Here is a 27,357-nt window from a genome sequence, read left to right as displayed (position 1 = left end):
AACAGTGAAAATTTTGGATCACATTGTGTTTTCAAAACTCGAAATCATAATCGAACAGTGACATTCTAAATTGCGTCGAACATTGAGAATTGTGAACTAACATTTGAAACTGGAGTAAATTCTAGATCGATATTTGACTTTGAAAACACTGGATCAATATATGATGAAGATTCCAGGAGTTTTATTTTCATGATTCTACACATTGTGGATGTGGCAGGAACTCTAAATAAAAATCTGGGAAAAAGTGAGAATGTATCATGAGAAAAATTTTCCGTGAAAATTCAAATTTCTACTGGAAAACTGCATTCCTTTTCACAATGCTCTATAACACCTAATTTTATTGACAATAATCAAGTAAACTTTTAGAAGTCTGAATGGAAAATCTGAAAGAAGGTTTTACGGACTAGTTTTATGCTACCAAGTTCATTTATCATCACTGACTTGCGTTTTGATGATCATAAGACTTTTGACTCATTACGGAATGAGAATTAAGTTCCATGGTCTATTTTCAGCTGAGCATGTACGATTAAATGGCAGTAAAGTAGTGTAAACTATTTAGCGTCAACCATTGTTACGGAAATAATTGAAGTTCTATCTGATAAAGTACAAGAAATGTATCCAAAGTCGAATAAAACCAAGATGCTTTGATTAACTATGATTTTACACCAGTGTTGAATTTTTTGTGCCAAACCCTTATTTTTGACGTGACATGTCAAGACTCTCTTGAATGTATGTTCAACACCATGACATTTTTCATATTTCAAGTTAGAACCTTTTTCTAGAAATTTCGTAGGTTTTTTAATTGTTTCTACATGCATAAGTATTGAGCAAAAAAAAAAAAAAATGGCTGTGTTTATCTAGAAAATCTGAACTTTTATTGATAAATGTTGTGCAAATTCTAGGTCCAACACTGTGGAATTGTCCATTTGCTTTACAAATAATTCTATTTATACTGTTGCCTGTATCAAACTGTTCTAGTGAATGTTCCTTTTCAACCTTAAAACAAATTATAAATTGTTCCACTTCATCTCTTTTGCACAAAAAAATTAAATGTTCATACTCTTTTGTCTATTAAAAGTGATATCAAATAGATTAAAATTTAATAATGTTGAAGAATTTGGAAATTTAAAGGTGAGGGGAAAAACACGTAAAGTAAGCCGTAAGTTCTTTTGCATTATGTTTGGAATATTTATTTGTTTATAAATAAAAATATATGTTTTTATTTTTTATAAAAACTAAGACAATACAGAGCTAAAAAGTGATGTCAAAAGTTAAGCCAAAATGCAAAGGGTTTAATAATCATTTTCAACTTTTTAAATTTTCCTTTCATTATGGTAAGTGGAAGTATTTTTTTATGTGTTTTAGTTTTCAAACATATGTACTAGACAGCTAACTGCTTGTCCATTATTTCATTGCAATAAGTGCAACCTACATTTGCATCAATAATAAATGATTTTCAGATTATTCTTTGTTCATTGTCACCTACATTACATCCATTTTAAAAAAGAAAAACTTAACAACTTTATTTGCAGTACACTCAAACCTGTTTCTGTGGGATCCTTTTTCTTTGTGGTACATGAAAATTTCAATCAAATTGTGACTCAATTGACTAACTTGTCTATAAAACAAGTGCTCGGTAGTATTTTTAAGTGATTAATCGTTCTCTGATGTATATTTTAAAAGCGGATTTAAATGGTTGGCGAGATTCAAAGTAGTTGCAAAAACAGAGCTTTCTTCAGGGGTCCCATCTAACTGGTTAAGCCACAAAAAGTGGTAGGTACAGGGAACTCTGAAGTGAAAAGTGTCTTGAATTTGTTTAAAGAAGAAATTCCTACAGTTGTTTCGTAAGTTTTGGGTTATTTTCAAGTGAGACTGTGTTACGAAAGCATTTTTTTCTAGCTAATAGTGAAGTTTTGAGTGAATTTTTTTATGCGGTCCCTATCCACCACACAAAACTAGGTTTGAGTGTAGTTTGTTTCCACATTTATTATAATGAATGCCAATTTTGTGAAATAGATCTTATTATTTTTCTTTGACAATAATTGTTAGTTCATTATTGAATACTTTTTGTTTATGTGAAAATATTAGACATATGCTGGAGTATTTGATAAAGAAATTTTAAAGATCTACTTACTTTATTTACATAAACATGGTCAAACATTTTACTGAAGGGTTAATTCTTGCAAAATTAAGTTGCTATTTCTGAACTATCCGGGTCAAAGAAAAAGGTACTTAAAAATGATGTTCATATTTAATTTTTTTAAATAGGAATAAAAATTCCTACCATTAATTGTTCAATATTGCAAAATAACTTTACTAATCAGTTATTTCATATTTAAAAGTTTATTATTAATTTGAATGACAATGAAAGCGATCAAGCAAAGATTTTGAGCAACTTTTGCACTGTACTTCAATTACATTTACTTTCTGTGCAACCGTAGAACTGCAATGAAACCAAATGTGTATAAATTTTCTATTTGTTCGTCGAGGGAGAATTAACTCTAATCTGAATTCTGCTCAGGAACTTTTGTAACTAATATTTAGCAATGATAGTAAGTTTTGAGCAGAATTCAGAAATATCCGATATTTTCAATTAGCACATTAGTCTTTAAAATAGTAAATGCTTCCTCAAATCACTCTTTATTTTCTTATGTTATTATTACAATATGTAGAATTAAAATTAAGTTTTCTTTTTATTATATTTCATTTTACATTTTCATCAATTTTTATGGAGTTAGCATTGACTGTTTCATTTTTCTTCTGTTAGCTACTTTTACAGTTATATGATTCAAAAATAAAATATACATTAATTGGTGCACAGTCATAAGAAATTCTCTTTTTTTCTGACCAACATTTAATAACTAGGCACTTTTAGTATGAATTAAATTGATGTTGTGAGATTTTGGGCTGTTCTGCTGTGGTCTGAGTGTTGTTACCACAAACGTTTCAACTGCATCTGCGGCAGTCATCTTCAGTGTTTACGTGGTCGAAGCTTCCAGGAAAGCGACTTTTAATTCCTTCTTCCTTTTCGTTGAAATTGTTGGAATCCTAACAATTTCAGTCCTGGTTAAACTGTAACAGCTACCTACACTGCTGGCCACACGAAATGCAACACCAAGAAGGATAGTAGTCAGAGTGAAATTTTATACACGTGATGGCAACCTTACTATCAGAAAGTGATTACAAAATGAGAACAAATTGATCATTTATTACTGGAAAAATCCCAAATGAATGGAGGTTTAAGTCTCCTGTCGAGCTACCTATTGCGTGAATGTACGAGGTAATACAGTCAAACATTGAAGCATATCAGTCTTGTAGGATATCCTACTACACAGGTACTAGAAATGTGCACCTAATTCCATCAAGCTCATTGCCTACGCAATTTGCCATCTCAAGTGATCCCAGATATGCTCAATTTGTGACAAAGCAGGGTGACGCACTGGACATAGAAAGTGGAAAAGGAAGTCCCCTCACACCCTTGCTGTGTGTGATCAAGCAGTGTCTTCCTGCGAGCCCCGCCATGAGTGCCAACACATGTGACTGAATAATGATATTAACGCAGTTTGGTGTAATGGGGACCGCAGGGTGACCTGTCGTAGTGCTGTGGATCAATATTAGAAGTGACTATGTTTTGTACATGATTGCAACCAATAAAGGCATCCCAGCTGTGGGTGGGGTATGCCGCTGAAAAGCAAAAGCATTATTTGGTAGTTCACAACGTGTTCTCCATAACCTTACAAAAAGGTTATTTTTGCGAAATTCGATCTGGATTCATCGCTATGAGAGCAATCAGGAACCATTCGGTTGCTAGCAAATCGATTTGAACTCGAACCTACTCCAAGTGTATGCGACCCTAATAAAGCCTGCTTTTTAGGAGCACACCACATCGACAGCTGTAGTGATGCTAAGGGGTGCTATATTGTGTGTGGGACAGGATCACTTCTAACATTGACTCGCTGCACTATCACAACCTAATGGTATATTTTTGTCATGTGTTGAGACTCATGTTCAATAGGGCAATGCACCGTCACACACAGCAGGGAGGGGGGTTCCTCTCCCACATTATCACCTTTTCTGACCTGCATGATGTCATGATTTGTCACAAATTGAGCATATCTGGAATGACTTGGCGGTAAATTGAACAATCTATGAGTTTGATTGAATCAGTAGTGCTTTACGTTAACTGATAGGAATTGACCTATTACATCATATGAGACTAGTATACCTCAATGTTCGACTGTATAGTGTCATACATTCAAGCTAGAGTTGATTCAACAGGGTACTTAAACCTCCATTCATTTGGGATTTTTCCAGTAATAAATGTTCATTTTATTTTCATTTTGTAATCAATGTTGCCATCAAGTGTAAAATTTTGTATCATTCTGACTGCACCTTCTTGATGTCGCATTTTATGTAGACAGCAGTGTATATAACAATAACAATAATGGAAGCCACTATTTAACCAATATTGGCTTAAAATCGGCATGCAATAATGGCTCAAGAGCGTGATTGCAATATTGGCCAATATTGTCAAAATGTATCCCCTCCGTGCTTCAGCCAATATTGTGAGCCACTATTTAGCCAACGTAACGCCAATATTGGCCTTAGATCGGCATGCAATAATGGCTCAAGATTGCAATAGCAATATTGGCCGATATTGTCAAAATGTATCCCCTCCGTGCTTCAGCCAATATTGTGAGCCACTATTTAGCCAACGTAACGCCAATATTGGCCTTAGATCGGCATGCAATAATGGCTCAAGATTTCAATAGCAATATTGGCCGATATTGTTAAAATGTATCCCCTACGAGCTTCAGCCAATATTGGGTGTAAATCGTACGCCAACATTCAGCCAACCAAGTACAATATTGCGCCGAGATTCAATGCTACTTGGGAACATGTGCCACTCAACAGAAATATTATTTTTGAGGTAGACTGTGCAACATCTGGCAATACAGTTAGTATAAAATAAAACAAAATGTTATGCCATTGGCATACTTTTCCAGCATTTCATGAAATATTTACAAACATTTAAAAATAATTCAACGTACCAACATAGGAGGTGCTCTAAACATGTAACAAAATGGATAATACATCAAGTTCAGAAATGTACAGGCATAAAGATCAGCATAGTGGCATATTTGGTTAGCAAAAAATGTTTGCCTTGACCCTGGAAAAAAAAAATAAAACAATGACATTCTTGCAGAGAAATTAAATGAGAAAAGTTAGTAAATTTTAACCAAGCAATGTTGTGTAAGATTTCATTGAAAGTTAAACATTTATATGCTACTGTGAAAGTTCAAAATCTGGTAAATATCGAGACTAGCCATTGAATACCAAGGGTGATTGTGAGTTCATGAAACTTTGTCATCATCATCCAGTTTTAAAGAGAAAATATGGGAGGAGGGCGGGTGGAACATACTTGTTAATCATTCACTAAGATTCAACTTTTTTATTTCATATTTTGATATTTATTTCAAAGCATTTCCCTGAATCTTATTAAACTTAAATTTTGGGTAAAAGAGTTAGTCAAAGCTTGAAGGAAGAATGAAAACAGGATAACATTCGAATTTCACCTGCTTTTATTCCATACTTTAAGAAATTATGCACGTTTTAATGCTTCAAACAGAAAATTAATTTCAAAATCAAACTTTTGTTCTCAAAAATGAAACATTTAAATTTATGGTATTTACTTCCTTACATATAAATAAACAGTAGCACTTTGCAGAAATTTTGTTTTGCTATGTATATTTCACTGATGTTCATTTGTTCAGGCTGTAACCTCATTGACTAACATTATTTGAAAATCAACTCTTCTATTTACATATTTACAGACAAAATTATATGCCCAGCATGAGAACAGGAAAATTTAAAAATTAAAACAACAAAACTAACCAACACTATTAAAGCTTCTGTGGAGCAGGTTTAGCATTATTATTTGAGATTTTAAGAAAACATGCAAGAAAATTCTTTCCAATTGTAGAGGAACACATTTTTTAAATTTTTAACTATAAGTTAAATGTTACATAGAAAAAAAACTAAAAATTGAACAGTAAATCTGACCATAGAAGTAAATTGTGACAAAAGCATAGTATGCAAAATAAACAAAGCAGAAACTCAGCACCTATAAAAACTTTGAAAATTGTATAGCAGTTTTGATTATAAACAAATATTTATCTTTGAAAAAATATTTTAAATTCAAAAATATATCAGGTACTTCATAGCCACTTTTATTCTTGTCAGTGTATATCACACATCATTAATAACTTTTCAAAAGTGGAGGGGTTCAATCCCCTCTCCCCTTTTCAATTAAAAAAAAAATATAGGTGAGTGACGTTTGGCGGAAGAACACGCAAGGGGAAAAAAAAAACTATTTGTGATCAAGAAGCTGGAAAGTAAGAAAAATACCAAAAGGCCATTCAAATCAACTCCAAAAGAAGAAATAATGATCGAGCTAGGAAAAACATTTATGAAACAGAGCATTCTTTCAAATTAATCAGAGGACATACTGTAATCCTACAGAACAAAAAGGCAGATGAATCATCTTAAAAGCATGCAGTTGTCTCATAAAATGCTAAGAAAACTTCAGCAAAAAAAAAAAAAAAAACATTGGTAAATATTAGACAATAAACTATCGCCCTTAAGCCAGGATTAAAGTAGAACAACATGCAATATTCCCATAACCCGGTTGTGGCTTCCAGATGCTACAGTTTCATTCTTGTTATGAACTTATCAGTATGGAACAGTCAACATCCGAGCTGGAGGCAGATGTTAGCTCATTGAAGCTGAGAATGCCAACAAACTGGTCTCTAAAATAAATTTAGCACACCAGCAAGAGTCTGCAGCAATGATGTGGTTCAACTCGTCAATCATAAGCAAAGCTTGGATAGTAAGTTGCAAACTATCGTCCTTAAAATGTGGGTCAGGCAGAACTACTAGCAATATACAAATAGCCCCATTATAACAACCGGCCTATCAGTATATAACATTGATAATAATGGGTCATAACCGAGCTATCTGTAAATTGGTTACATTGGTGAACAGTCAAATTAGAGAATAATTCTTAAATGAAAGATTCTATGAAAAAAAACATAAGTCATGTTCTGGAATCAGCTCACAAAATACTGAGTAAGGAAAACTATAATTTCTTCAAATTGAAAAACGGTGAAAAGCAAAAACTAGTTCAGACCCTCATCAATACTTTGTGGGTGTAGCCATGTAGTGCACCTGCATAGTTATCAAATAATTCAGACTTTTGATAAAGCTGATTTCACAAAAAAAAAAAAAGGATTTTATTTGTTAGCATGTATGTATATTATCAATCAGGCTGAGAGCAACTATCTTACCTAAAATAAACGCCATTCTTTTATTACAGAATTTTTAAGTTTTTCAACAAGGTAGCAATATTTTTCAACTCTATCAATAGCGCATGGAAATTTAGACAATCCCAAATACATCTAAGATTTATAGACATCAAATTATTATTCAATATTAGACTCTTAACTTTGGTAAGAAAACATCCATTTAAAAATTGTAGCACAAAGACTACTTTCATTTTGCAGTTCTTATCTTCCTTACAAGCTTCAAAATAATAATAACAACAATAGTTATTGCATAATTTATAGAAACAATTTTACCTGAAAACACATACACAGATCAAGAATTTAAAATAATAAATTTTTTTAAGATGAAATTGACATCGACTGATTTCAGTTTGAGTGTCAACCATGTCAAGCGTTAATATAAAAAGAAGAAAATAAAAGATGCACTTACCACTTCTGAATGTGCTGCCTAAAATACCGTATGACTGGTCAAGCTCATGAGAAACTTCCTAAATGAAAACAAAATTATTTATTATTCATCACATTAAAAGCAGATCATCACGTCATATTTTACTTCCATTGCTAACTTATTCATTAGTCCATTCAGTTCTAAAGCTTATAATATTGAATTTTCTGAGCAGAATGAAAACATCTCAGACAACAATCTACATGGTTTTCACATAAAAGGTTCTAACATTCATGGAAAAAAAAATGTTTCTCCATTCAAAATCTAGTTTAAAGGAAAATGTTTTCCAAAAAATTTCAACGGCTCCGTCAGCTTCGATATTATTTCTCAAAGATTTCCCTTTAGGACATTTCAGAGAAAAACTGCATTAATTGTTTCAGAAATGTAATCATCTGAGACTGCCAACGAGCAACTGATACAGAGCACAAAATACCATATAAAGATTTTAGTTTGCAGCTTAATGGCAAGTTTGGAAAATACTATGAATGGTATGCATGCTACATACCCTTTTGAGGCTACAAGACTAGATGCATACACATCTGTTCTGACAATTGAGCTGTCTTAAAAAGCCCTGAATAATGTTGTGATAACATCCCATGCATTATGGGAATGTTATAAAGACTTTGCACTATTGCAGAGAAACATCAGAATGAACAAAAACAAATACCATTCAAATTGCATCCATGAAGTTTACACATCATTAAAAGCGCTTCTTGTATTCCTGAAAAACGAGTATGTAATTGGCTTTGCAATTTTGCATGACATTTGTGTTTTTGCATTCGGTCTACAGATGTAGTCAAAAAGTTCTTCTTGGCAAAGTTCTATGCCAAACTTACCATTGTTTTCATATTACAAGAAATGAAAAATTAAGTGAAGTGGAAACATTTTTGAAATGAAGAACTACAGTGAATGCGGTTTAATTGAATCAACCGCTTTAATGAATCAGCCACTTTATGGAATTGGAACTGTAACAAATGTGATTCATATAAGCGGCGGACACTGTATTTTCATTACAGTATCACTTCTGACAGTTTATGTGTATATATAATTCAAATAGAAATGAAACTATTTTTAGAGGGAAACAAAATAGTGTTGAAGAACCTGAATACTTCTTCACTGAATGGCAACCTTGTCGAACAGAGAATAAATAAAATGATGAATAAGCAAATTATGTTACTTTTTTCTACTTAGCTTGCCAAAAATTTAGCATATTTTGATACTTTTAGGCAAAACCACGACTGTTAACAACATTCTATAAGCAGCACAATTTAAAATCTTTTCACTAAATTTGTATCATATGTTTTTTCTCACAGCAAACTTGTTGCAACAGCAACTTCAATGCAACAGCAAACTTGTTTGATGTTGCATTGAAGTTTCATTTCAAATAATTTAACTTTTTTTCTCACTGTACAAATTTCTTAGCAAAAAAGAAATGAGAACTCAAAGATACATAAGATACATGCAAAATTCTTGCTAAAAGCACATAAGCAAAATATTATGTAACATTAAATACACATAAACTTTTACTTTCTTGTTAACAAATACAAATTAGTTTAAAAACACAGAAAAGGAAGACATTAAATGGCTAAGCATTGCATGCTGGTTTAATGGTTTTCTCCACACCATCAACACAGAACACATAAATTACTCATCCCTATCAATTTTTCTTCCACCCATAAAATGTTGACTAGGTTTGCAACCTCAACTAATTATTTTTAAAAGTATTGTATTTAGATCCATCAAGAAAAAAGTTTTCAATAAAAAAAAAGTCTACTTTGGTTATGTCCCTAGCTGCCTCCAAAAGGGAAAAGAAAAATACCATATGTTCGCAAGATTTCACACACACATACATACTGGACATATGCATTAAAAAAGAAGACTGACAGGAATCAAGAGGGCCAAGTAAAGCTGTTATGAGCCAAGACTTCAGATATTGTGATGCTATTAGAGAAAATCACTAGCTTTTCTTTCTAACAGATAACCAATGCAATAAAACTAAATAGTATAACAAAAGGGTTTTTAAGCAGAAGAGTGAAATACGCTACTGGAAATAAAATACAGTGCAATTGGCAAAATAAATAAATAAAAAATTTTCAGAAAAAACCACCACACACACAATAGGGCTACAATATAAGTCAAAAATAATGAAAATTTAATTAAAATATTTCAGGCATTCTTTAAATTTTCATAAACCTAACTCCAACCTATTAAGAAATAAAAATTTTTCAAGTTGAAAACACATAAAGTATCAGCAAAGAAATTTCCAAGAACGAACAAGTTTACCTCGTAAAACTAGATTCCAAAATAAAAATACAGTCGGACAACCATATATCGAAGCAGCTAATTGCCAGAAAAAATTCAATATGTAGAAATTTTGATATATAGAAATGATCTTATTTTATCATCAAAATCCCCTAAAACATTAAAATTAAAGCTAATTTTTGTGCATGAAACCTAATTTCTAATTTACACGAGCATCAGATTAAATGAAGGTTAATAATTAAAAAAACAACAGAAATTACACATTTTTGCTCCTTCATACATCTTCATTCTTCGGCAATTCAACTTTATCCGCAACATTAGGGGATTTTCGTTTTGACAATGTATTCGAGAGAAAAGTAAAATATCAATCTACTTAATTTGAATGATTTTTACTGAAGCTAAAAAGACTAGGAATGATAACTAACCAACAAAAGGGATAACTTGAAACTGATATTACAGTGATACTTGTTACAACTAAGACTTGAAATAAACTTGAGGGAATTTAAGAACTCCAGAATGGAACAACGACCTATCTACACACCTCTCAACCCCAGATTCCTTATGAGTTTCGTAGCAACCTTTAGTGAACATAGTTTTCTCCCTTAACCTTTATTTTTCATGAGACAATCAATCTGAAGTGGAAAAAAAAAATCTACGAATGTCTCGAAATTTTTTTTTATGTATAGATTTTTTTTCAATATATAGAAACAATTGTAATGAACATAGAAATTTGCTGGGATTTCGATACATAGAAAATTTCGATATGTGGAAGTTCGATATATGGAGGTTTGACTGTAGTTCTTTTCTATCTTTATTCTATTACAAGATGATTTGAAAATTAAAGGGAACAGTTGAAAACCAAGCGATATGCATCTTTTGAATAAATACAGTCATTTAGCGTAACTTTGAGTCATGCTGATTAAGTTTGCATCACTTTAAAACCACTAGAATGTCCAGTACTGCCCTATCTTCACCAAGTTAAGAATGACGTTGCCTGCTTTTTATTTTACAAAAAATAAGTAAGCAACATTGTTAATAGCTTATTGCATGGTTCAATAATTTTTAAGTTACTGTTTGGAAGCTATTTCTGAAGGTGCTGAAAATGCACTTCACACTATAAAATATGCAAAATAAAAAAGAAGTTATAAAGTACAAGGAAGACGTTTATATATTTAGAAATTTTATTTTTTCTGCTTTAAAGATGCATTATTGTTATAAAATTAATTTACTCTGCATTCCATTTCTGATGGGGCTCAAAGTTATCCTAAACAGCTGGATAACTTTGAATCAGGTTAATGATTTATTTTAAATGGATTTAATAATTATTGCAGTAGCCCATCGTTATATCACCCCTCATTATATTGCTCTTTTATTCTGTTTTCCAAAATATTAAAGCCTAAAATTAAAAAAATAAACTAAACAAATAAATAAAACAACCTTGCTTTAAGTTTGAAAACCATTTATGAAAACACATGTTACTCAGAAAAGGTCTCTTTATTTTGTCAATGAACAAAATGCAGATACTTCTGTTCTTCTGAATTTGCTGGAAAAGTAGCGGCAATTTCTGTCATTCAAATGCACATACCCCCAGAATATTTCAGTTTAAGATAGTTAGAAAACTACTTGATATTTTCTTTTGTATTGATACGAAGGGCTTTACAATGAGTGAGAGAGAGAAAGCAGCCAGACATCATACTGGACAAAAAAGAAGAAAACATACACCCTTCTGTGACTGCCCTTTAGTATCAAAAAGATTTGTTCTTAGTTGCACAAATCTAGATTTGCATCAAACAAAGAATGTTCTAGATGGGCGAAAGAGTTTTCTGGATCATAGAAGAACTAAACTTTTGGCGTAATGAAAGAAAAACAAATAACTCTTTTAATCTAGCATTATTATGATAATGGTGTAGTAGGTTCGTCAGTTAGGGGAGTTTTTATTAACGTTACTCTAGAAACTGAAAAAACTGTACACTTTCAGTGACGTATAAGCTGGTCAAAATAAGAACAGCACTGCAGATGACTTTCCTCTGAGAGAATATTTGTTTGTCCTTTGTGAACGTGATTTTGGGACAGTAAAACAAATGTTAAACAGATATGACAGTTTAAATTTAAAATCCAAAGAGTGCTACATTGATAAGGATATGAGAGAATTGGTTCAAAATTTGGACATTATCAACCAAAATCAGAATAGTTGGCAGTGATGATGTTGTACAAATTTTCCAACTCTTCCAAGTAGCGTCATAAATTGAAAAATAACTAGATTTTTCTAGGGCAATTCCAGGTGTTTTTAAAGCATAATAACTCTGACAAACAACAATAGACAAATAAGTAAAACATAAAAGGTGGAGATTTAAGCAGATTGCCTTGGAAAGTGTACACATACCACATAGAAAATGTTCAAAACACATGCCTCAGGCAAGCATGCATCTTTCTCCCACAAAATTAAGCACCATTCTATAGAATATTATGATAAATATGGATTCACTAAACTGCATAGTTGCAGAAAAGTTAGTTGATACATGTGGGTTTGAATATTGCTTTCCTAATTATTTTCAGGGTTCTTTCCAACAATTAATTGCATATTATAATTATACTTAATGTTATTTTCGTTGGCAATTTCTGTTGGAGCATGAACACTCTTCCATGTCTTTGTTTCTAAATTGTGAAAAAATAAAGGGACATAAAAATGGAGTAAAAGTTAGGAATTTTAAAGGTATAAAACAAGTTTAAAATTAAATACATCATATGGTTTCAAGTATCACCTAAGTTCTGATGCTATTATATTCAGCGCACGCGTTATTTAATGTATTTAACAGATTATGAGAATACTTTTAAATAATTCAAATTGATTTAAACTAAAATAGAACTAAAGAGTGGTTGATTTGATAAATGACAACACAATAAACACTGCAGATACTATGATCCAAGCATAAAAAATGAGCAAAATGTATTTTTAATGTAACAAAAATTCATTGTGAAAGAAAATCATTGAATACAAACTCGAATTGAATTTCTGAGTTCACTGATATCAGGAGAATCTTTACAACTGCTATCCATTTCTCTAAAATACAAAAAGAGTAAAATATTTAATGCTATAAAGATATAAATAAGACAATGTTTATAATAATATTGCATCAACTAAGATTACTCTAACTTATAAAATTACTATCACATTGAAAACTATCAAAACAAAATGCCTAAAAAAAATGAATACAAATAAGTATTTAATATTAGAACTTATTATTTTCAGTAAAATTTATAGCATTAAATATTTTTAATTACACTTCTATTTATGAGGCCCCAGGGTATTTTGGGATTTTTCAAAATTTTTGTTCTTTCAAAATTTTCATTCTTTCTTGTTAAATTTTATATTGCTATTAAATTTATCATCTGCCAGTATCATAAAGCTGAATATGGCGCCTAATTGTGTGTGTATATATATATATATATATATATATATATATATATATATATATATATATATATATATAAAATTAAGCAAACAGAATTACAAATATTAAACAAATTATAAATAACAAATGATGATAAAAAGGAAAAATGCAAACAGCTATTAAGTAGGAATAGATAAAGACTGAATCCAGAGCTCATCAGCCGTGGAGGATTCATTAATTATGGTCAAAAGACCAAAATTTTAACTATAAACTAGAAGAGAATGTTTAAGCTCCAGTACATGTAATATAGAGTAACAATGGGCAAACGCACCACTTGCTAAGCTAAAAACAATAAGCTGCTTAATTTTATATTTACTTGGCTTTTTAGTTTTGCTGCGTTGCGCATCTATGGGCTCTTGGTGTGGTCTTTTCAATATTTTTCACATTTATTATTATTATTATTATTATATATATATATATATATATATATATATATATATATATATATATATATATATATATATATATATATATATATATATATATATATTGAAAACATATTAAAGAGGAAAAAAATAGAATACTATAAACCACAAGCCCAAAGATGCACAAAGCACCTAAACAAATAAGCCAGATAAATATAAACATCAATAAAACAACAAACAGACAAGGTTACAACAGGTTACAAGGTTAAAAACAAAACCAATCAAATGATCATTTGATTGGTTTTGTTTTTAACTTTATTTTTATCGACTGGCATGAAAATTGAACCAATGACTATGGTTTGGAACTTGCACCTGGATACATAGGTAAGACTTTTGATTTTTTGCTGATGGTACGGTGGAGGGACATTATTGATAGCCTTGGCTTCTAATGTCTGAGACAAAACCCCAGTACTTAGTTTTAGGTCTTTGTTCCAGAAATCTGCATTCATTTTTCACATATGGTGTGTTTAGCCCTATGTAATCCTTAATGTTAGCTTTTTCGGAACAGGACTTCCTACATTTAGTTTTAGTATAAATTTTTTGGTCTTTCGACCCTAGGATGAAGTTTCCACTGCTGAAGAGTACTGACTTCATCACTGTCATTTATCCATGTTGTAACCTTGTCTGTTGTTTTATTGATGTTTATATACATACATTCATACATACACACATACATATATACATATATATATATAAACATCAATAGAACAACAAACAGACAAGGTTACAACATAGACAAACGAGAGATGAAGCCAGTACTCTTCAGCAGTGGAAACTTCATTATATGGTCGAAAGACCAAAATTTTAAACTAAAAATAAGATGTCCAGTTCCGAAAAAAATCAACATTCAGGATTACATTGGGCAAAACACACCACATGTGAAAAATGAATGCAGATTTATGGTATTCTAATTTTTTCCTCTTTAATACATTTTCAATATATATATATATATATATATGTCCAAAAAAAGTCGCATGCCTTAATATTCGGTTGGATCACCTTTTGCACGTATTACAGCTTTCATACGTCGTAGCATTGCTTCAGTGAGCTTTTGTAGAGTATACGTTTTTATTTTCGCCCACAATTCTATCAAGAAGTCTCCTAAACGTTTGATACATGAAGGAAGTGTGGTGTGTGATCTTAAATCCTTCTCGAGTACGTCCCACAGATTCTCGATTGGATTGAGGTCTGGACTTTGTGGGGGCCAAATCATGTGTTGAAATGATGAATCGTGCTTATCGAACCCAGGTTTAACAATTGTAGCCAGGTGTACTCTGGCATTATCGTCTTGGAATACACCACTACCATCAGGAAAATAAAAGTCCATAGATGGCACAACATGATCATCCGAGATGTTAAGGTACTGTGCAGACTTCATTTGGTTGGTGCACAATGCAGCCGAGCCTAGTCCAGATGAACAGAAACAACCCCAGATCATTACACTGCCTCCGAAAGAGTGCACAGTCGTAACGAGAAATGTAGGGTCCATTGCTTCGTGTGGCTCTCTTCGAACCCTGACGTGTACATCGTTTTGAAAGAGCTTAAATCTTGACACTTTGGACCACATGACCTTACCCCAATCATTAACAGTCCAATTTTTATGATCTTTTGCAAATTGCAGTCTCTTTCTTTGATTGATGGCACTCACAAGTGGCTTCCTTATTGCAACACAGTTTCTTAGTCCGGATTTTTGAAGTTCTCGTCCCATTGTGCGCTTGGAAATTGTTTTACTTCCCTCGTTGAAGAGTGATGTGAGTTGAATGGTCGATTTCTAGTGATTTTTCTTCACTAATTGCTTCAGAGAACGCCGGTCACATTCGTCCAGAATGGATTTACGACCACAAAGATATCGCGAACAGGTAGCTTCTCTACCATCTTTCCTCCTATTAATAATGCTTTGAACAGTTCGCAATCCTATACTACTAATTTCAACTATGTCTTTTCATTTTGTCCCACTTAAGTACAGGCCAACAATTTGCCCCATTTTTTAACTCTGTTACTTCACTTCCTCAAACACAACTACCGATTCCAGACGTGCTTACTTCAAACTAAACAGTCTTCGAGTGGAACGCCTGCATTTTTGCTTGCATCGAGCAAAAATTTATGCAAATATCTGTAATACTCATCGAATCACCTTCTTCCAAAATTGGAACGTTTAAAATTTTACCGCGACTTTTTTTTGGACACTTAGTGTATATATATATGTTGGGTCATTCCATCATGACAAACGTAATATTCAGAGATGAATATTCTCAATAGTCACCATGCATTGGCACTTTCAACATTTTCAGTTCTAAGTAGTTCTAAAGATAAGTGCCAACAAAAATAAAAAAAGACAAAAGAAAGCGACCTGAAATTTCAACTTTCATCTACAGAGCATATGAATAATATAAGCTATAGTAAGAAATCACTACCACTTATCTCTCTAAACTTTAAACTTGAAAGTTTTGCTTGCATCTTTAAAATGTTGATTTAAAAACGTTTAAAGAATACTTTTGTTAATTTCTGGAATTACTTTTTTGAAGTCAATAAATTTTATTTCAAATACTTTAACTTTTTATCACAAATAAACCATTTCCAGATTGTTTAAGCCAGGGGTCCACAAAATAAGTAGACATTAAAAAGGATCCCATTATCAAAGAAATCAAGAAATGCTGCTTTAATGTTTGCCGTGCCATGAGAAAGACCAGATAGCTCAATTGGTTACAGCATTGTGTTGAAAACACAAAGATCATGGGTTCAATTTCTCCTTGGATATTGTTGTTTTGAATGACTGTTTTCACTCACTTTACCTTGATCCAAATTTCCACAAATATATTATCCGATTTCAATGCTGGATTCTGAACCACAGTTGTACTTTTGAATTAAAATCAGGAAAGAAAGTTTATTTTAGCGTGGTAAATGACAGTATCATAAATAATATTCCTTTTTTTGGGAGGGGGGGGGGGTAATTCTTCATAAATTTACAAAAGTAAGGTATCTTTTGATTTTATTTTACCGCCAATTGCAAAGAAGTAAACAAAGAATTCACCTTCTGGCTGTTGTTTGAAAGATAACGGTTTAAAAATCGGATTTATTTTAATCGAGTGTTAATGCTTTGCAAGAGTTAGCTAGTATCATAAAATGTAGCAGAGAAATGAAATTCACATGAACTTGAGTACCTATAAGTATCCCCTAGTTGAACATCTAGCTCTTGTAATCTGGTAAAAATATGGCACTTGTTTGTCCAGACATGCACTTCTCTCTGTAGTTCTGGAACAATTAAGAATGTCCGCCAACCACGTGTTTTTTTAGATTTCAATATATCACCATAAATATGATCACCAACATATAGTACATCTTTACCACTAGCTCCGATGAGGGCAGTAAATGAATCTGAGCTTCCTGAAATTCATATGGGAAAAGATAAAAATATAACGTTAACTAATTTTTGTTAATTTAACAAGAAGTTCATATAAGAAAAATTTAGTTTGAAACACTCATACATATACAGTAGAACTCCACTCATCCAAACTTCTACTACCTGAATCACTGATTATTTGAACTACTTTCAGAATCCTGGAAAAAAATTATCAAAATAATGGTTCTGTCTATGAGCTGTTCCCTCTGCGAAACTGGTCAAGCAGTTTACTTTAACCAAGTTATTCAGTAAGTAATGGCTTTCATTTTGAGTATGGTATGTACATACTGTACTATTATACAGCACTTGAAAGTATGCTTAACATGTAAAAATGTTGGCTTTACATTTCATTAATAAAAAGCATTTTCTCATTAAAAAGGTTTTTTCCGGCCATTTTTAACATATCGTCGCCTCAGAGCAACAGTAGGATATCTTAGTGTTATTTCTGGGATTTGATGTCTTAGAATTGCTCTGAGGCGACGATATATACAGTAATTAATTGAAAGAGATATTTTTTTCAGAAACAATCCAACTAATCGAATTTTTAATTACTCTCAAATAGGGTCCTCCCCGAACCGAGTCAGATAATTTTAGTTCTGCTGCATATGTACATAGCCGCACAGCCAAGGGCGTACAGTAGGTCATAACTCCCACCAAGAATATAAAATTATACCACTAGCAGGAGTAGAAATTTAGAAAAATAAGCCTGTGGTCCAATGGACCAGTAACTACAAAATTTCACTGGTCTGTACACACTTTCAGTAGGTCATTCTTGCAACAAGGTTTCAAAGGACAAAACAAAATTAATATGACAAACCAAGTCAATTAGCAGTTTTCAATAGACATGTCTAAGCAACTGGGGAGGAAACAACAAGCATCTTTCTGTTCACCAAAACTGATAAAGGAATTCAGCTGACAAAATCTTATCTGTGTTACTTTTTTCTTTTTCGCAAAAAGGCAATAGGGTTGCAAAAAAAAAAAAAATGTTATAATGCTGCATAAAATTCTTAACTTACATCTTCTTGCAAGGAAAACATAAACATTTTAAAAGGAGTTTCAAACATTCTATCAACATTTTAAAAATGATGCTGCAAAATTATTTCGAAATTAAACAGGAATAAAAAATCACTGGTCCCATGGACCACTAAAATTTATATTCTGTTGGTTGGAATGAAGTTTTTCGCAGTCCCAGACCAACGGACCATGGTTACTTTTGAAACTTGAATTTGAGTTATGATATAAAAGTTTTTTTTTAGCCTGTAGTGGAAATCAGTGAACATTTTGATACATAATCAGAAAACAACAGTTCTTTTGCTCAAATCCAAAAAAATGTTCCATACCAATGACATTGAAAATTCTTAAACTTTATAGCACTTCAAGCAGAGTTAAAATATACTACAGTAAACTACCGATTATCCATGAGCGGCTTATCAGCGGCCTTTCACGCTTAAAAAAAATTTTTTTTGGGTGAAGATTAACTGAATGTAGATAAATGCATATTTTTACTTAACAAGTGTAAAATTTATTTTTAGTGATCCCCATTGCTTTCTCCCCTCTCCCTTCCAATAACATTAAACATTTAAAGGTCACCAAATCCTGACTGGTTGAAACCTAATTTTTAAATCAACACTACCTACTGCTTTACATCTTCACCACTTACTGATTTTTAGACCTACCCTATTTGCTGATTTTTAGATCTTCAATACTTACATCGTAAACATGTGACCGGAGAAAAATTTCTCTTCCCTCCCATTTGCGTGTTTGGTGTAACCTAGATAGAGCTGTTGCATTTAATCTGCTTGCGTATGAGTACAATACGTTTGCAATAAAACTAGATTCTTTTCTAGCTTTTACATACACTGTTATCTTTTAGCTATAGTTTAAATGTAGGCGAGTGTTATGCATCTTTTAAGCACTATTTACATACAATAGCCCAATTTTAACCTAATATGTGGATTATCCGCAAATTTGCTTGCCGTGCCACCCTATTCCACACAAATAATCAAAAGTTTACTGTAGTTAAATAAACCTTTAAATTCAAACACTTATGTTTTACCTTTTGAGTACAATTCTTCCATTAATTCCAAGTGTTTTTGATCTCATTTTGGGAAGTTTCATTCTTAGGAGGTTGTTGCCTAGCACTTGAGGGAGCACCATTAATCTTAAGGGGGGGGGGGAGGCAGAACCCTTGCATAAAGTGCAGCACTCATCTTGCAAGGGTCTTTTTTATTTTATCTAATTAGAAAATAGTCACAGTTTTGTGTTGTTTTCAATTTTCAGTCACATTTCCCTCTCTGCTTTGGAGCCTATGCATCCAGTTTCTCTAATTTGTATCATAATGTGTTCGATAGATGCAATCGCCTTGGAACACATGGATTTTCTCACATTTATTTCCGAATTTTTCACATTTATTAATGAATGCATGCTCACTTCATGTCTGTATACTACAAAAATTATGAATACAATAACATCAAAACATACATTATTTGCAGGACAAATAAAATTGTTAGAGCTAAATGCGAACAGCCGATTATTAGTTGTTAAATTCAACCTTAAATAAAGTCAACTTGAAATCTAAAAGTTAGGTAATTATGTCATGCAAATATGCAACAATTATTTCGCATGGGACAAAAACAATCAAAGCTTACCCCCAGAGTATACTTGGCCTGGACTTAAAGGTCCAACATGGATTCCAACTTTTAGACTACCTGTATCCTGAAAATACAAATCATAAGCAACTTCCAATATTTACTTTTAACTATAATTTGCTTACATTTTAAATCAGATAGTACATTGGTAAAAAGTTCCAGACAATTTTCATTTTTACATAAAATGAGAGTCCATTGCTTCTAGACTAAACACTCAATAAATTGTTTGATGTCTTTATCAGTTTACCTACCTAGAATTAGCAATTACATAATAAGAAGCCTTTTAAAATATGAAAACTTCTTATCAATCAAGCAAGCTCAATATTTAACTATATCTGTTAAAAAGTACACCTTCTTTTCAACCTAAAAAGCAGAAATCTTAATAAAGGAATGCTGTTTTTTTTTGGCCGAAAGATTTATTTTATTTTTTGAAGTCAGGTTAAATGAATTAAACAATATCTTCTAATGAAAGTGCAAATCAAGTTTTTACAATCAACAAATGCTGTGGTAAAATTATCAAATTTCATTCCAGTTATGAACTAACTATTCAAAAAAGTTATGTATAATACTTTTAAATCAAGCTATTATAGCCTTTCAAAATTATTGCTCTATAGTAAACTCTCTATTATCAGAGGTTGGATTATCCGCAGGTCTTTTCAATCAAAAAAAAAATTATGATTGTGTTATTTATTGCTTTTAGATTTTATAAATATTTTTACATTCAACGTTAGTGGATGCAATGTAGCAATGTTTTTAGTCATAATTTAAATGTATGTGTGAGCGTTATTATTATTTTTTAGCTATTCTATACTTCAAGTATAGTTTTTACCTATTCGAATTATCTGCGATTTTTGCTTATCCGCAGTTACCATGCCACCCAATTACGTAGATAATTGGGAGTTTACTGTATTAACGTTTAAAGAAGATGAGCCGAAAATGACATGGAGTAATATAAGTCTTCCAAGGTGATTTGAAATGTAAATTTTAAAACACAGTAGATTGACATTTGCAACGCATTTTTAAGGACTGCTAGATCTTCACAGATCTAACTGAAATGTGTATTAAACAATGCTAATATAATTAATGAGTAAAGCAATTTTATTAAGGCAAAAATTGCAAAGAATTTGCCCCTCCAAATTTATGCAGGAGTTGAAATACCTTGAAGGAGTACTTAAAACCATCTACTAAAAATGTATTATACTTATTGTTCAAAACACAAAATGAAATTATACAGGTACATGCTAGAAAAGAAATATTAAAATTTTAAAAAACACCAATAAAAAGTAAATTTAAGCAAATGCTTGCCTATTATAGCAGATGAAATTAGAGCTTTTCTTGATCGTACAAGTCCCTCCATTTGTAAGAGTTGGTTTTATCAGTTTTAGCTCCAAGGAGCAAATAGGGTTTTCAAGGATGGTTGAGCTGACAACCTCAACAGGATCACCAATTTAATTTAAAGGGTGACTTGTTGTACTGAAAATCATCATCATGATATTAATCGGCCAATATGCTTATCAGTGCATTTCTAGTACCATCTCAAATAATAGAAATTCAATTAAAAAACTTGCAATCTTTTTTTCTCTATGATTCCAACCGATTATGGTAGTCCTGAGACATTGACTAGAAGTATAGAGTGATAGCATCTGTTTTCGTTGGATGTATAGTATATATATATTTAAATCAGTGCTTGCTGTAATCTTTAACAAGTAGCTGCCATGCCAGGTCAACCTCAAAAGTAAAAGTTATGTCAAGTAACACAATTCTCAATAATCCAGCTTATATAAAAGACAAACAAAGTAAAATTTCCTATCAAACAAATAACAACAGTTACTAAAACTCCCTATTTGAATTTGGTCATTAGTCTCGAAAAATGCCCATTCGAATGAGAAAATGTCATGAATCAAGTTAACACTCTCCTAAATCTCGCAGTACCCAAAGTAACAAGAAAAAATTTCGCTAACAGTTTTATTAAAATAAAGGCAATAGTCCCATAATAGTGTCAGCAAACCCTCTCTTCAAAAATACCTAGTAGAATCTCAAAATTAGTCTCCAAAAAACAACCTCCTCTAACTTTACATTGCAATGTTGAGATACATCACGATGTAGTTCAAACAGTTTGAATTTGAAAAATAATATTGCGACACAATCACTCATTATTATTATAAAAAATATGAATGTTTTTATATAAATTGAAGACAGAAATTGAAAAGTGAAATAATGTAAAAAATATTTTTATAAAACTTTTATTAATCAAAACAAAAATTATTTGCAGTAGCAAAAATTATTTCTGGATATAAAAACTTTAAGTTTTACTTAAAAATTGATTTTTTTAACACAATATATACAAAATGAATATTTTAGCATGGGCGATCCTTCAGTGCATCACGATATATCGTGGCACACCTAGTTACGCCGGAAGCCGTGACTTATGACATCAGTCTAAAAGGGCTGCCATGATTAAATCTGACCATTTTGCCTCACCTTCATTTTCTCACATTGGTCCACATGAAAAGTTTTCGAAAATTTTCACACCGTTACAGTTGTTCATTATATTGGATTTGGTTTGGCTCACTGCCAATTCAACATTTCCCAGGAGACTGCAATATGGTTGGTCACATTGTGATAGGAACAAGGGACTCTCAGGGGTGATGCCAATTCAACACTGGTGCAGTGCCGATGCATTGCTATATGTAAGAATACTAAACCGGTGACACAATGTAGGGTGTACACTGATGTTTTGCAGAGTATCACAATACATTGCTCAGCCCTAGAAGTTAAGGCGTGAAAGTGTTACAAACAGACTCGCTTTTGCATTTATAGTATAGTAAGAATTGAGAAAGTGAAAAATGTATAAATAACTAACAAACAAAACCCAAGTTAATAAACAATATTTCACACATTACTTTCTCAATGCAACAGAGTCACTATTGTGAAAAGCTAAAAAAATTTTGAGCAACTGTAAATTGTGGGAAAATTTAGGAAGTTCCATGATGTAAAAACCTATAGAATTTATTGTAACATTTATAACAATAAAGAAATCTTAATTCATAAGAAACAATATTTTATTCCCAAATCAAATACTTACAGTATCTACTTGACGCAATGTTGTACCTCTAGTAAAGAATACAGGCTTTCTAGCATCAACTAATATATAATCAAAATATGATCTCCAATCTTTCTGAAAAAAAGAGAAAAAAAGATGAAAAGAAAATACAGTGAAATCTGTGTAAGTTGACCACTTGTGGTGCACTACTTTAGTGGTCAATTTACACAGGTAGTCAACTTATAGAGGTTAAATTATATGATATAGATCTAATTCTGTGTCTGAAAATAGCTGTCAACTTTACAGGTTTTTCTATATCACACATCCGAGTATAATTAAATGACTTTTCGTGAAATAACATTAAGCAAAATACCGATAACTAACTCATTTAGTCTAGGCATGAGAATACAGTTAAAAAATTAATTAATTAATTAAAAAAAATAAAAGGCTTAAAAAATAAAAAATAAACTGAAATTAGAAATTTTTCACCTAAGTAATATACCTCATTGACAGTCAATGCTATAAGAAACAACAATTAGCTTCTTATTTTGTGGTCTTAAAAGTGCTGAGTTGCATGCATTAACTATTTGAAAAAAAAAAAAAAAAAAGACAACGATTTCATACATTAAAAATAGAAATATTAAATACAAAATAGGGTTGGTTGGGGTAAGTGGGACCCCTTTTTAGAACAGCCCCCTTAGTAATGTTAACAGGTCTCTTTAGTAATGCCTCTAAACATGTAAAACAATCACATTTTTAAGACTTTTAAGACTAAATTTCCGCGGAAGATTTTCGAACCTCCTTTCCCCTAATATCCACACTAAATGTTACATTTTTCAGCATTCAAATACATCAATTAATAAAAAATAAAAAAAAACACCATGTTTCATTTCTTAATTTTTTTTTGTTTTATTTTCATAAGGCCCCCCCCCCATTTAGTGCATTAATCATTCGCCCCCCCCCCCACCAAATGATTGTCTGGATCCAACTGACCTTAGAAAAAATCCTGCACAGGCCACTGATCTGAAATAACTTGAATGCTTTCGAATAGGAGCGGTAAGAGTATGGGAACACAAAGTTAAATACAGGAAAGATTGAAAAGAATTGTCAACAATAAGTCATTATTGTCTAAGAGGTAACTGCATAGCAAATAGAAATGAGTGAGTGTTACAGAAACAGATGCAGTAAGGTTTAAAAATGTGTAAAATATCGGTTGAAGTGGCAATTTTTTTTTGTTAGTGATGCTTCAATTACATCAAAATTTAAGATAACTAAAGAAATGGAAATGATATAAGATATAACGATGAAAGACTAAGAATATGTACCAGATAGAATACAAGTTCCCCACCTTATAACAAACAAAATAAAGCATTGGAAATTCTTTGCTAGTACTTCCAGTTTAAACATGGGATGAAACAATGTGTTTCCAACTGTCCAAGTTCAAAAACATATTATAAAATAAAAAAATAAAACAATAAAAAAAATCATTGTTGTCTGTCTGGGGAAAAAAAAAGAAAAGAAAAAAGAACAAATTTGGCATAAAATCATTATTATTCACACTTTGCTCATATTTCTTGTAGGGGTTGCCTTTATCATCATAAAATTGCTATTCACATGTTACTTATTTGTGAACTGAGTTCTGCCTACAGGTTTGAACACCTTGACCAACATAAAACCAATTCTTGAGATATTCAAGACATTTCCATTAGGTGCTGGTAAATTTCACTTCAGTTATTTATTTATTTTTTTTGGACTCTTTTTTTTTTTTTTTTGAGATATGTACAATAGACATCTAGTTGCAATGCTTGGTTTTCTTGAGCACCCACTTCTTTCATTTCTTTTTGTTCTTATAAAATTGATTAACAAAATTTATTTTATTCATAAATCTCATTTTATTTCTATTTTCCAGAAGAAAGTTAGCTGCACTCATGTTCTATTCTTGAGATTTTTTATTTATGCCTCTCTACTGTTTATACACCTTTTTCCTTGTAGCATCTTAAACCATGGCGAAAGGTCACTTACATTTTATAAATGAACTAAAGAATATAGAAACAAAGAAAAACAGTTTTTAGAAAACATGATTCCTTAGAAAAAATCAAAAGTTTAGAAAATACTATCAGAAAATATTCCAGAACTACTTCCGAAATTGGTAAATATTTTGAGTGAGGACATGTTGATGTATAAGGGTTGAATTTTTAATAATGGAAAATATTTATTTGCTCTTAACACAAAAGTGACACATGCCACCAAGGTTTAGTCTTTCAATATAGTCACCAGCATAGCATACAATTTATTTCCAATGATGTGGAAGTCATAGAACACCCGTAGCAGCGCGTGTTCTGCACGTAATTCGAATAGAGCAGTCCACAGCTGCAGGAGTCTCTGGAGCAGCTCTGAAGTGAACTCTGCAAAGTGATTTCTTTGTCTTACAGATTAAGTCAAAGTCACGACTTAAAATGACTAAAATTCACAACTGACTCAATCCCTAAAATGAAGGAATCACTTTGTGGAATTTGCTTCAGAACTATTCCAGAGATTTCTGGAAAGTAGAACGCTCCATTCAAACTACCGACAGAACAAGCGCTGGCTGCATATGTCCTCTTAGCGAACTTCCATAGTGAAAAACGGGTTGTACACAATGCTGGCGACTACATTGAAAGATAGTAAACCTTAGTGGCATACATCACTCTTGTATCAGGTGTAAATGAATAGTTGTCACACAATCATGTTCCAGTCCTCATATATTTAGTTTGTTTCTTTTAAGGTACAAAGTTTATAAAATTAATTGGAAACCTTTTGCACCATTTACAACATAACACTGTCATTGGATGAATGACAATATGTAAAAATTTTATACAGACAAAATACATATACTTGAAAAACTAAATTATAGTATCCAGACATAGTTTAAAAATATCCTAAATAATAAGAAAGAGGTTTTAATTTTACTATTGATATTTTAATCTTAATGTATGGTGTTGAAATGCAATGAGATCAGCAAATTTAACTTTGAATAAACTCATGTTGAATAAAATGCGACAGCACTTTTTAATAATACAGTAAAATCCCAGACAAGATCAAAAAAAGAAACCACAGACACAAATCTGTTGTTTAACCACATTACAGACAGCTCAGCATTTTCAAACTCAGCCACCTATTGGTTTGCACTGAGTTTTTGGAACTATATGTATTTTGATATTTTACATATTAAAATATTGTAAACATAATCTGTGATATATTGTAATTTATATTGTATCAGTATGGTGATTGTATATATTTCTTATTTCTATTTGGCGACACTAGGTTGTGTTTACTTCAGTATGCACTCCTGTGAATAAAAGTTCGTTAATCTCTATCTGGTATTCATGAGTCATGGTATTCTTTCTTGAAGTATTATTCATGATATAAAGTATGCAGCATTGCACTTATTAATCAAAATAAATAAACATTTAAAGCTGCCATAAATTTCTGCACTATTTAATGAACACATTTCATTAACATTTTTCGAAAAACAAATCTAGCAGTTTAAATTTTGGCTTTTTATCAAGCATAATTTAAAAAAAAGTTTTTTGCTGAACTTACTTTTTCTTCAGATGGAAAATCAAATAGATATGACACAATTTTCTGTAACAAAAAAACGAAAGAAAATAATGAGTAGAGATGCTAAACAATACTGAAAACTAATAAAACAAATTGTCAAAATAAAATTAATAAGATGGTTTAAAAAAAGGTCTATTTTAAAAATGTTTTTACTCCAAATGCAAATAAAAGAGAAATATTTCACTTCAAACCTCTAGAACTCATGCCGTAAGTAAAATACTTACACCAAGAAAAAAAAAAGTATATCTGGTATTCTATGTGATAGGGGAAGATGCTGCTCCCTGAAGCTTCTCTTCTAACCTTCTCTTTCGGATTGATGGTTTTACAATTATTATCCTGCCTGTCAGTGTGGGAGATGGGGGGGGGGGGGGGGGTTGTTTGCTAGTTGGAATATCCAAATTGTGAGTGTTTCTCACTGAGAAAGTTTTGGTAGAATTTTCTCTTCTTGAATGTGAGTCTTTTCTCATCAAGCAAATGCTTGGGTGATTTACTAAAAACTTGTTTCTATTTTGTTTTGTCAAACATTGAACAAGATATCTACCTAAATAGACTAAAGTAAATGAGCAATTAAATGTTATGCTTGTCGAGTCAAAGATAAATGGTTGGTGTGAGAAAAATTCTTATGTGCAATTTCTCAGGAGACCCATTTGGGTGTGAGTTCTGGAGGGAGAAAAGAAAAATAACTTTTATATACAGTCGACTCCCGCTACAACGCGATTCGACCTACGCGAAATGGCTA

The 27,357-nt window shown here is 31.7% G+C and overlaps 1 protein-coding gene across 1 annotated transcript in view; it reads right to left on the bottom strand.

Annotated features, from left to right (window-relative positions):
* Positions 1 to 27,357, bottom strand: part of LOC129231604 (cytosolic purine 5'-nucleotidase-like) — a 65,676-nt gene that overhangs the window by 9,380 nt on the left and 28,939 nt on the right. Inside the window, exons 11-17 of the mRNA XM_054865966.1 lie at positions 26,601 to 26,642; positions 23,061 to 23,153; positions 19,976 to 20,042; positions 17,089 to 17,311; positions 13,051 to 13,111; positions 7,774 to 7,831; positions 5,052 to 5,170 (exon numbers count right to left, since the gene is read on the bottom strand). Coding sequence (XP_054721941.1) covers positions 5,052 to 5,170; positions 7,774 to 7,831; positions 13,051 to 13,111; positions 17,089 to 17,311; positions 19,976 to 20,042; positions 23,061 to 23,153; positions 26,601 to 26,642 — 663 coding nt within the window. The remainder of the gene's footprint in view (positions 1 to 5,051; positions 5,171 to 7,773; positions 7,832 to 13,050; positions 13,112 to 17,088; positions 17,312 to 19,975; positions 20,043 to 23,060; positions 23,154 to 26,600; positions 26,643 to 27,357) is intronic.

The sequence above is a fragment of the Uloborus diversus genome, chromosome 10 (genome assembly GCF_026930045.1).
Source record: "Uloborus diversus isolate 005 chromosome 10, Udiv.v.3.1, whole genome shotgun sequence".
Lineage (NCBI taxonomy): Eukaryota > Metazoa > Arthropoda > Arachnida > Araneae > Uloboridae > Uloborus > Uloborus diversus.
The sequence above is the reverse complement of the archived record's forward strand: the minus strand, read 5'-3'. Positions and strand labels throughout refer to the sequence as shown.